The sequence below is a fragment of the Danio rerio genome, chromosome 5 (assembly GCF_049306965.1).
Source record: "Danio rerio strain Tuebingen ecotype United States chromosome 5, GRCz12tu, whole genome shotgun sequence".
Lineage (NCBI taxonomy): Eukaryota > Metazoa > Chordata > Actinopteri > Cypriniformes > Danionidae > Danio > Danio rerio.
In genome coordinates, this window is record NC_133180.1 from 25869165 (window position 1) to 25881931 (window position 12767).

General features: G+C 35.9%; 1 protein-coding gene across 2 annotated transcripts in view; it reads right to left on the reverse strand.

Annotated features, from left to right (window-relative positions):
• The window catches only part of abca2 (ATP-binding cassette, sub-family A (ABC1), member 2), a 128775-nt gene extending 119077 nt beyond the window's left edge, over positions 1-9698 (reverse strand). For both annotated transcript variants that reach the window (XM_068221438.2, XM_005165230.6), the window contains exon 1: positions 9079-9698. In XM_068221438.2, coding sequence (XP_068077539.2) covers positions 9079-9144 — 66 coding nt within the window. In that variant the 5' untranslated portion in view covers positions 9145-9698. The remainder of the gene's footprint in view (positions 1-9078) is intronic.
• Positions 9699-12767: the final 3069 nt, after the last annotated feature.

Genomic DNA, 12767 nt, shown 5'->3' on the forward strand with positions numbered 1-12767 from the left:
TTTTTAAGTTATGAAAGTTTTTGAAAGTCAATTTAACATAATTTAAGTTCAATGAACTCATAAGGTTAATTTGGTTCAGCTCAAAATTATAGGGCAACCAGGATTTTTTTACAGTGTAAAGGTCAAAGATGAAAAAAGGGGTTTTCAACCATCAAAATAATCAAAGAATTTAATTCCCCTCATACATTTGACTATCTCATGTTTTATGAATAACTTTCTAAGCAATCAATTCATTAATTTTCGTTCGACTTCTGTATTTATCGCCACAGCGGAATGAACCGCCTACTTATCCAGCATATGTTTTACACAGCGGATGCCCTTCCAGCCACAACCCAGCACTGGGAAACATCTATACACACTCATCCACACACACTATAAACAATTTAGCTTATTCATTTCACCTATAGCGCATGTCTTTGGACTGTGGGGGAAACCAGAGCACCCGGAGGAAACGCACCCGACACAGGGAGAACATGCAAACTCCACATAGAAATGCCAACTGACCCAGCTGGGGCTCACTGACCTTCTTGCTGTGAGGCGATCATGCTACCCACTGCACCACTGTGAAGCCCCAAACACAATCAATATAATAAATTTTTACAAATCCGAGGATGTTGTTTGTTGTAACAATAGTTTAAATATCAAAAAATTAAATAAGTAAAGACATCCATTTAAGTTCAGACCCCCCCCCCCCCATTTTTCATTCTAGATATATTGCAAATATTTATATGAATTTTATTCTAAGTATATAAATTAATGTCTACTGCATTAAATGTCTACTTACTATTTCTAGGTATTTTTAAGAATTTTTTTATTCATTTAAAATGCAAGAAAAAAATTAGCACAATCATCACATATTGTTTTATGTATTTTGATGAATACGAATCAAGATAAGTCATTTATTTTTACATAGATATATGAATTACAACCATATTTTAGCATTTAATTTGAAATTCTAAACAACTTACTTGACATAAAATGCAAATGCTTTATATACATTTGCTTAACTGATTCAGACACAAAAATGTTTTTGACCCAGACAGATCATTTGCATGTTGGAGATTAAATGGAGAGATCACCAAAAATGACAATTCTGTCATCATTTACTCACCCTTTACTTGTTCCAAAGCTGTTGAGTTTCTTTCTTCTTTTTAAGACAAATGAAGATATTTTGAAAACATTTACTTCCATACTCTATAGTAATTTGTGGGGATGTTCCGATCACAATTTTTGCAGCCGATACGGAGTACTGATTCCTTGTCATTGTGATCAGCCGACACCAAAGCCTGATTCTGATACTTCAAGTTTTATATAACTTTGCCATTGCATAATCACATTTTCCCTCTATATATGAGATCTTGCCTTACCCAATGAATAAATTAAGGATGTCACATACATGTTATGGTCAGAAGCAGCTTTACAAACACAATAATAGATAAAAAGATGGTAAGAAAAATTACTATTGACTGACTATTACTATTGAATTAACATTGCTCACGTATTGTAGAGCTGTGGATGAATAATCTGGGTTGTAAACTCATGAACAAACACTTGCAATCGGTTCATGAGATCGGCCAGATCAGCGAGTACTGATCGAATCGTGAAATGTGATTATCGGCCGATACTGGTCTACAGCCGATCTATCGGAGTATCCCTAGTAATTTGTTTTTACTAGTATGGACGTCAATGATTTCAAAAAGAGACTCATAAAGGTTTAGAAACACTTGAGTGATTATTAAGTGATTACAGGGACTTTTAAACAGAAATGAGAGTTACAATCAAACTAGAATATGACTTTAAACTAAACAGTAAACAGGAATAAATGCAAGTTTAATAATTCAAAAAACAGTGATCAAACAATATAAAGTCAACAATGCACACATTTCACTTCTTTATCCAGTTTGAATGATTTTGTATATTGGCTCTTAGTTTTAATTTCAGAAGCCAAACAGTACTCACCTTTTAGACTAGAGCCTCATTTATGCTTGATTAAATACTGTGACAGAGTTATAAGAAAATGTCAGTGGGATCCAGAGACAGCTGAGACAAACAAAACATGGTGTCGTTTGACTATGAAGGATTTTATAGCAGTGTGATAAAACCGAACAGGTTTCATAACTGCCTCTTCATCATCCAATCAACATAATATATCAGTCTTTCTGCACATAATTTTTTTGCCTGGTACTTATATTTCTAAAGGAGCTGTTGACATGAAATTGTAGCAGATTTAAAAAATAAAATAAAGCAAAATAAAATAACCAAAACATATAAAATAAAAAATAAAAAGACGTGCAATAACAATAGAATGACAAGACGAAAGTACTACTGAAATGTCTATAATATATACACGCTATTTTTGTATTAACAGTTTCAAGAAGCCTCTTACATGGAGAATGAAGTAGTATGCATTGCTCAGGTGTGATTTCTTCCCAGCGTCTTTCTAATATTGATGATTCTATCAGTCTCATCTATCAACTCTGATTTCTGGTTCTTATTAGATTCAAGTCAGGTGATTGGCTGGAAGATCCTATCAGCTTAATTTTATTTTTACTTAAAACCAGTTGAGCATTTCCTTGGTTTGTTTGGGATGTTTGTCTTGCTGAAATGTCCACCCTGGTAATGTAGGTGTTGGGATTGAAGCAGCTAATAATAATTTACACTGACAAGGGGCAGGGCTGCTTTCTGAGAGATTTCAGATGCTGTCTGAGCTTTTCTTCATGTGCTAAATACTTTTTCCATGTTTCATTTCATTTTACATTGCCGGCAGCTAGCTCTCTGCAACTCTAACATGGTCGCCCACTAAAGCTAAGCAGGGCTGTGCCCAGTCAGTACCTGGATGGGAGACCACAGAGAAGTGGTGTTAGTGAGGCCAGCGCTCAACCTGCGGTCTGGGAAGGACATATTTGCCCACTGGCGTCTGTCCTAACCATCCCCATATCATAATTGGCTTCATCACTTTGTCTTCTTTCCACCAGTCAGCTGGTGTGTCGTGTGTGGTACAGTGCAATATAGCTGCCATCGCATAACCTAGGTGGATGCTAAACTGTACACATGGTGGATAAGGAGATTCCCCCAATGTTTAAAGTGCTTTGAGTGTCCAGAAAGCGCTATATAAATGTAAAGATCATTATTAAATATTATTATTACTACATTACATACCAGTTTAGTTTAGTTTATATATATCAGGATTCTGCCGGCTATTTTTTAACACCCAGTTTTTTGAAGTAGTCATTTTAAAGCCAAAGCTCGTTGATTTGATATGCCTCTTTTGGCTTAGCTAACAGGTAAAGCCGGGTGTATGCATTTGACTTAAGTGACTGCAGGATGATAAGTGTGAAAGGAACAAAAGACGGAATAAAAGTAACCTAACCATAACAATGAAACAATAAAAAGCTACAAATAATATTAATAAATGGAAACTAAAATGTAAAGTGACAAACACAAAACCCTGATATTCCACAACTTGGACATAAAACTCTCTGACTTTCAATGTCTGGAATAGAACTTTTAAAATTCCATGATAATCCAGAAACTCCATGACTTGTGTAAACCCTGATGTTTGGATTACTTTGGTTGTTCAGTTTGTCACTATAGGGGAGCAAGTGTTCAAACTACTCATGGGTCAGTGAGTATCACGGTTTTAGGGTCACAATTTTGGTATGGTACAGTATGTTCTATGTAAAAAAAATGGGTATAGACAAATTTTGAAGAACATAGAACAAAATACACATTTATCAGGTAAGAAAAAACCCTGATAATTTACCAGGCTTACATATTACTATAGATTGCATGTTCTCACATCTTTCACATCAAACTTGTATTTTCAAATAAAATGCTTAAAGGGCCATGAAACCCCCTCGTTTCAGCAGGATGTTTTCACACTTGTCACTTCTGACAAAAAAGTCAGAAAAGTGGGCGTGTCCAGCTCTGTTTAGGGGGGAGTGTCGGAGGAAGAAAAGAAGCTTGGTGTGGGAGTGTCTGTATGGGCGTGCTGAATTTCAGAGTCAAAACACACAACCACAGCGGACTGTGTTTACATGGACATCTGTAGTCGAATTATTTGCCAAATTATTAAATGGTGGACTTTAACTGCAGTTTGGCTCTTTCATTCAGGGAATTCATTCATGTCCCTCCCGACAAAAGTGATATTTGATTCGAGGAACTGCTCTAAGCATGTATTTTTCATGCAATGTTTGATACCGCATGGCGAATGAGAGAAAAAAAAACTCAGCATTTCCCGGAAACTTAGATGCACACGGCAGGTAGTGTCAGAAAGTCACGTGTGTTATTCCGGTCACAAAATCCAACACAAGGTTATAGTTTGGTTGTAACTGTTAGTGCTAACTTGTTTACACTCTGTGCAATAGTTTGTTTGATACGAATAAAATACGAACTGAATAAACAAAGAGCACTGGTCGCTCACTTACCAAATCTTTAGAGACAGGACAATCCACAGCAACTAGAGCCACGTCTTTTTTAAGAGGAGACTACAAGCGAATCCGGATCTCAGCGTTTGCAGATGAGAACAGCTCTCAGGTAAACAATGTTCCCCCTTAGACACGCAAGTTGTTGTTGTCGAGCGTCGCGTACACTGTTAATCCACACGTGAGTCTGAGCTCTCACAGAGAGAAAATGAAAACAAAACTTAACTGCAGCAAACTATAAAAGCAACACTTCACGCTTGTTTTGCCAATACAACGTGGCGTGTCTGCCGTCTACACTCTGACAGTAATGAATATTAATGAAGTTGCACCATAGAGCGCGCTGATTGGTTTGAACCAAGCCTTACTCATGCATTAATGCATTAAACTGTAAGACGTAATAAGACACACTCTGGCACAGACGCCCAGTCTGCACGCCGGAATACAACGCTATTATGTCATGGCCGTGACGCAGCTTCAAAAATTCGTTTCAAACCGGAAGTACGAATTTGCTTGAAATAACGCAAAAACAACCAATTTACACTTTTTAGTGAAATATAGGTGTCCTAATAGTTTTTTTAGCAGTGTGGGACACATGTACGACTGTCAACAGCTCAAAAAATGTGTTTTGGTGTTTTGTGACCCTTTAAGAAAAATAAAGGAAGTTTTACATCTCGACTCAACAGTCTCAACAAATTATGGACCCCTGTTGTCACTGACATCTGGTGAAAATTTCAAGTCAACAGCACCTTTAGAAATATGTTTCCTGAGAAAAATTGTAATATTGTGTTCAATAATTGTTGTATATTTACGATCTAAATTCTCAAATATAGGCCTACTGTTAGGCATGGGACGATAACTGTTTTAAGGTATACTCTGTAGCTAAAACTGCCAAAGATTTCTGCTATACCATTTCTAAGGTATGTGTAAGATTTTTTATTTATGTTTATGTTTATTTGTTTTTTAGGACAATAGTATCTCCAAGAGAAAAGATATCCAAAGTCGGCATTTTAAATTGTAAAGAAATAAGTGTTTTTTTAAACTAATACAGAGGGAAGAGGTCAATGATTCATTTGAATTATTTAGCCTGACATGTTTACTGCTCCAACATAGTATAAATGTTTCTCAAATTAAAATATATTGCGTTCAAAGGGGAAAATGTTTTGTTTTTTACCCAGAGATTTAAAAAGAATATATTTTAGAGCAGTAATCACAATTACATGACACCGTGATATTTTTATCCAAGGTTACCATACCGTCAGAATCTCATACCGGCCTATGCCTACTGTTGACATGACCTGCTGAGCCAGTGCATGTGCAAACACATCGGCAACGATTTAATCATATGCTTTCTTAACAGCTGATTTCTCACTGCTGTCATTTTTCTGTCTTATATTGTTATGACAAGTAAAGAATCCAATTTTAGTGTAAAATCATTTGAAAAATCAATTCTGCAACGATTCTGAGATTTGCAAATTGCATCACTCATCTCTCCTGAATCAATTCAGAGCTTAGTTTTTAACAGCAGAACAGCGAAACCACAAACACACTCGTGAAAGAGCTGACAGCATTTACCACAGACATATCAGCGGTGAGTAACCAACAAAGGCAGGCAGCCAGTGGAGAGCTGAACTCACTGGACCTCATTCATTTAGCATCCACAGGACAGAGCAGGCTGAACCTTTTGCTGACTAGTCACTTCACAGGATCCCATCAATCTACGAAGCCTTCAAACTCCCCCTAATGTGGCCCAATGTGATCAAACCAGCCCACTGACGTAGCTGTTACTATTCTTACTGGGGCGATCCTTTCCTCCGGGGAGCCTGACGTCTGCTGCAAACGTGAGCTATTGTAAAATGCCGCTGCTTCTAAAAATAACATAACAGAGCAACGGGGCTCATAAAGATAGGAACAATGCTTAGTAATTAAGTATCTTCTGGAGGTCAAAACGCTGCTCAAAGTAGTGTGTCTTATATCCTAATTGAGTGTTAGGGCAGGGCTCTTGAGGGCCACTACTCTTCAAAACCAGATTCAGTTAAGCTGATATGATAAAGATAAGGATTAGGTTACAAGTATTCCTCAAATGCAGCAGCAGTAAACTCATAGAAACTCCAAGTCATGAGTGAGTTGGCATTCAGATAACTCTCAAATAATTACTTGTATTAGTAACACTTTACAATAAGGTTGGGTTAGTTAATGCAATGTTTCTCAACCACATTCCTGGAGGACCACCAGCTCTGCACATTTCCCATGTCTCCTTAACCAAACACACCTGATTCAGATCATCAGCTCATCAGCAGAGACTGAGAGACCTGTAATTGGTGTGACAGATAAAGGATACATCAAAAACATGCAATGCTGATGGTCCTTCAGAAAAATGGTTAAGAAACACTGAGCTAATTTATTTAACAGCATGAACAAACAATGAATAATACATTTATTACAGTATTTATTCATATTTTTCAACATTAGTTAATGGAAATAAAGCTGTTCACTATTAGTTCATGTTAACACACAGCGCATTAATTAACATGAATTATCATGATCTTAATAATGCATTAGTAAATGTTGCACTACATTAATAAATGCTGTTCTTGTTAGTATACATTAACAAACCTTTACTAATAATACCTTATTGTAAAGTATGATCCTAATATTCAATACAAGTAATAACATCTTAGATGTATATTATGAAATCATAAGGCACTGTTCAGTTCAGTTGTATCCTTGTTCTTTCATCGATGCTTGTAATTTGCTTGTTATATTTTATGTGGTTGCACTTCTCTAAAATAAAACTCACCCAATCACTCTAAAATAATGAATTTATTCCAGATAGAGCTATTCAAGTCTTATGGTGAATCTGTTTTCATATTAAAAATATACACACACTTTACGATAAAGTTACTTTATTAACATTTGGGGTTCAATAAAGACCATCTAATGTTTTTAAAGTGCACATGTATAGTTGAAAATGCACAGTAGATTAGTACAATGTTTCTAACACCATAAAAAAAGGGTTCTCCTAAGAATAAAACATCACAGTCAGTTTTTTCCCAATATCACGTAGCCCTACTCAGGAGTTAGATTAAAGATAATATATTAAGTTCTTGCACAGACTATTTGCTTTGCTTCAGAACACCTCAATCTCTAAAAGCTTTGGTATTAATTTTTTATTTTTCTGTATATGTTTTTTCCAGCTCTTAAAGTGCCTGAACTTGCTGCTTTGCATTTCATTAATAAAGGACCATGGTTTCAAGTCTCCTATTTCTAAAATGTCCTGAGGGAGAGTAAATTTACATCACGTTCATGAAGGGCTTTGTTGCAATCCACTTGTTTAGTCATGACATATGCAATACTGTTTCCGGGTCCAAGCCGATACTCATTTAAATTCAGAAAATATTTGTTTATGACCACTTTTTTAGTCCTATCCCAAATTAAAGTGAGTTTTATATAAAATCATGGTGTACACAACAGATTCTGGACTTGCTGCATCACAGACAACAATATTTGAACAATTTTTTAAAAAATTAATTACTTTCTGGCCATCAGATATTAGGCATGGATGTACAGTATATATTGCGATCATGTCTTTTGAAAGAAATTACATCGCTCCCGATAAAGTTTGATAGATTGATTGGACCTGGAACCGCTTCATGTGACAACACAATTAAGCAGATATCAACCTATGCAGATTAAAGAGATAGTCTAGCCAAAAATGAAAATTGACTCACTATTTGCTCACTCTTATATTGTTCTAAACCTTTATGGCTTCCTTTATTTTGCTGAACACTAAATATGATATTTTGAAAAAAAGCCTAAAAAAGCCTGTAATCATTGACCTCCATACTAGATACAAAAATACAATGCAAGTCAGTGGTTGCTGGTTAATTTTTAGGTGAACTATCCCTTTTGCATCTGGAACACTGTGCTCACCCTTCCCATTAGATATACAAGCAATCTATTGGTGTTATACTATGGGTAATTACTATGAATTACACAGCTCTAATTCACCACAGTTTTTTATTCAGAGCCAATTCAGTACCTCTTATCTGTTTACCTCTGAGCACCAGGACCATGATGTTTCCCTTTAAGTAGCAGCTGAAACCATATGCAAAATACATGGCTTTTATCATGCTTGTTTAGGAGCATCTGAACGTCATGGGTGGGGCTGAACTTGATCTAGTCTGATACACATCAGAGATAAAAATGATAATTTTCTCAACATCAGCAGGTGACAATCTATCACCCATGCTAACAGATTGTTTAGCGATAGCTCAACTTGAGATGTGTAGTGATGACCGTCGAACTAACAGGTTGTTCAGGCAACAACCTGTTAGTTTCCTAAACAACCTGTTAGTAGGTTGGCCAAAGACTGTCAACACAACTTCCTTTAAAACAAACGGTTCCGCCCACGATATTTCATAAGACGTAGAAATTGTGAAATATGTAAAAAAAAAAAAAAAACAGATCGTGATGAAATTGTATGAATACATGTATATAAAGGTTATTACTGGTTGTATGTTTTGCAACATCTCAATCCGTGATCCTGACACCGCCTGCTCGTGCATCTCTCGCGACATGTTCAAAACAAAAACCCATCAAGGCCTGAATTAAAATAGAAAAAGCACGCGATACGTGTAAACAATGGCACTCTTACCGGTCCTCTCCTCTTTAAAGTCACGTTCTTCCACAGGAGAAGGTGTAGCTGGTGAAGAAATCCCATTTTCAGCGAGTTGGAGAATGAAGTCGCAAATTATAATCTATTCATCACAGTGTTGTTGTTTCGAAATTCCGCTTCATCTGCATTTTGTCCTCCCCGGCGTGTGACAAAGCCAAACATCCTGAAATAAGAGGGCTGGGTTTGTGAACAAAATGCTCTTTAGGTAGCAGCAGATACAGATATTCGCATCTCATTGAGCAGTGGGCGGAGAGACTCCTGTCAGCTTCAGCCAAACGCAGCGAACGAACCTTTCTTATTGCTAGAGTAACTTGAGCGCATCGAGCGCGCGACCGATGTGTCAAGTAGATCAGATGTGATTTTTATGGTAATCTAGCGGCTGCCTCAGCTGGATTACTGATGCGCTGCTGAATCCTCATCATTCTGCGACGCCTGGCTATTTATAGAAACTCCATCGATGTGACAAAATTTTAATCTCCATCTTTAGCTTTAACTTCTGGGACTGAGGTCATTTCTCCAGGCTGGACAAATTCATGGTGATCGCAATTTTTGAGGCTCTCGTGGACTGCATTAAGTCTGATCACTGATCGGAGAACTGTGTGCTATTATATCGAGTTACCCTTGAAAAGAGTTTTGAGTGAGAAATTAAAGCAAATAGCGCCCTCTGCCGCATGGCACTGTTTTCAATAGTATGCTGCTGGGGGGAGCTCGAGTTCCTACAGGCGTCACGATGTGTCTAAAAAATATACATTTAATTCTCGTTCATAGGCCTAGTTCTACCATTAGACACGCTTCAAGGCCAGATATATTCTGGGGTATTAACTGAGATTATAATATTACCAGAGATAGTGATAGTGATGTGTGTAGTTTAGCAAATTGATCTTTTGAATGAATCTCTTTAACTCTAATCACAGTAGGCAGAGCTATGCAAAGTAAGCTTTCATCCCAGTTTTATATATAAAAAAAAAAAGTAATTATTTTCGAATCTTGACAGATGTACTTTATCGTACACATTATATGTTGTGCAATTGCATCTCTAGCATACTCTGTGAGCTCTTTAGTGGTTCATGTGATGACAAACCAGACTTCATTTACCCACTGGAAAGGATATTTACGCTGTCCTAACCATTTATATATCATCCTTTTTTTTTATTCACCATATAGAAAATAGCAACCTTTTAATCAAGTGACCAATTCCATCTATCAGCATCTATGATTGGAGGGACAGCAGATTTCAGGGCCCATTTAATAGGACAGAAAACCTGACGAGAAGCTGAAGTGCAGGGTGATGTTATGAAAATCCATATTAACCCTTGTACACTGTTCAAATTTACTACCCTTTTGTTATGTTAGGGATGAAAACATCCACTGAAATAAATTGCTGTAAAAATGCATGATTTTTAAAAATTGCTCTGCATAAATCTGTCAATCTACCTCAGTCCTGATCAAATGAAATTACAGCATTTCAACTCTTTAATAGCTAAACTCACAAGTGATGTCACTGAGTTTGTAAAAAAAATAAAATAATTTTTTTTCAATATTAAAAATAATTGTGGACTGAATTTTTTATTGCCTTTTATTACAGTCTTGGACATGTGAACGATTAGTAACAACATTGGCTTTGATGCATTGTTAGATTTTCATTTTTTTCTCAATAAGTTACTGTTGGTGACAGTTTTTGCTCCATTGACTTCCATTATAGTCACATTTAATGGTGCATAAATACACAGTCTTTGTTTTTATTTACTCCATGTAGTTCTGAGAGCTGAGATGCATACTTTGGTTTCCTTAGACACATCAAAGTGTGGTAAGTGCACAAAAGTCACTCTCACACACTCACAGACACACACATATAAATTTTAATTTGCTGTTATTTTCCCCATAAAATCCAGAAAGTAAGCTTTTTTGCACAGGCCTATCTAAAGGGTTTATGGTCCCATCTGATGATCAACAGTGAAAATTATAAACTGTACCACTTCCCAACAGGGAAAACCACCAACAATCAAAAATGCATGATTATATGGTGTCATGGTTTTGCAATCAAAAAGATGTAGTTATAATGGAGGTCAATGGGGCAAAAACAGCCACTAACAGTAATTTAGGGAGAAAAAAAATGAAAATGAATGAAAAACAATGCATCAAAGGCAATGTTGTCCAAGATGTTGACAAAAGTTAAGAAAAATCCAGTCCACAATTACTTTTTATATTGAATTTTTTTTTTCACCAAATCAAATACTCATTTATAAATTTAGGAATTAAAGATTTAAGATCCTTTATTTGTCGAAGAAATTTTGTAGTTTTAATCAGAACTGAAATTAACGGATTTATGCCAAAAATAATAATATTGTATATAGTGAAAGAAATATTTATCTGATGCGTTTTTACAGCAGTTTATTTCAGTAAATGTTTTCATCCCTAATATAACAAAAGGGTAAATGTGCCCAGAGTTTATAGTTGATTTTTATGTATATTTTAATTTCAAAGCATTTTCTCAAAATATCTATCAAAATAGGATTTGTTAACAAAAAGCATTCTGCTAGCTGAGAAAAAGGCAAAGTTAGGGCTAAATTAAGACTCAAAATCACCCCAGAGTGGATGAAAACATCCCAAACAGTACATAGGGGTCAATGGGGAGACTTGAAGTTTTGAATGCACAGCCCACTATCTTCTAAATGCAAACATTGTTTTGGAGCATTCTGCTGCAACTTGTAAACAGTATAACCATAACACTTACATCCAGTAGTCATGATAAAAGCATGAAAGTGAAAATAGTTTTAATGGTGACTTTTTGCTTTCCCCAAGAGTTTTTGTGTGGAACATAACGTGCCAACTTCAGTTCTGTTCAGTTTTGAAACCAGTTGTTGTCAAACAACGAAGCAATATTGTCTAAAGAGATCAAGAATATTCTTTTCAAAAAGCATTCAATCTTGCAATTTGAAGAACCATTTTTTTGGTTTGACAGAATTTTACACACCTTGTACAACATGTAGGGTATGCCAATAATGCATTTGCCTCAATGTGCAAAACTCTGATAGTTGACCTAAAGACGAGGAAGAAGAAACATTTACTTTTAATTTTTAATATCTGTATTTGTTATCTTGATGTTGTTGTTGATGATAATGATTTTTATTGTTTATATGCATGCTCATCAATGAAGTTTTATTTGATTCCTTTCAGTTGATTCAGTGTTTAAACAAATCAGTTGAGTGAATGATTCAATGACTCACTCATAAGGACCACACATTAAATAGATGAGTCAATGAGATGACTAGAGTTTTTTTCTTCTAAACCCATTTTCAATAGTAGCATGGCTTTTTTGCTGAGTTGACCAGAATTGGGCAACCAGTGAAATAAGGAAAAACATCATAGAAAAATAATGCACCAGTATGGTTTAAGGATGATTACATGAGATATAAAAAGTTGTGTGTTCAGACAGTGGGATTTAAGCTGTTTTTTGTTTTTTTGTTTTTTAAATCTCATGACAAATCATCAGTATGAGTCTGTACACGGCACTTGAAAAGTGCTTTGTGTTACAGATTACCACTATTTACCTGCTTTTATTACCAGTCACAGGAGCACAGATCATTTCATCCATTGCCACTGATGTCATCGGCCTTCGAACTCCTGCAGGTGGCAACCATCTTCACAAAATTAGATCACCGCAACGC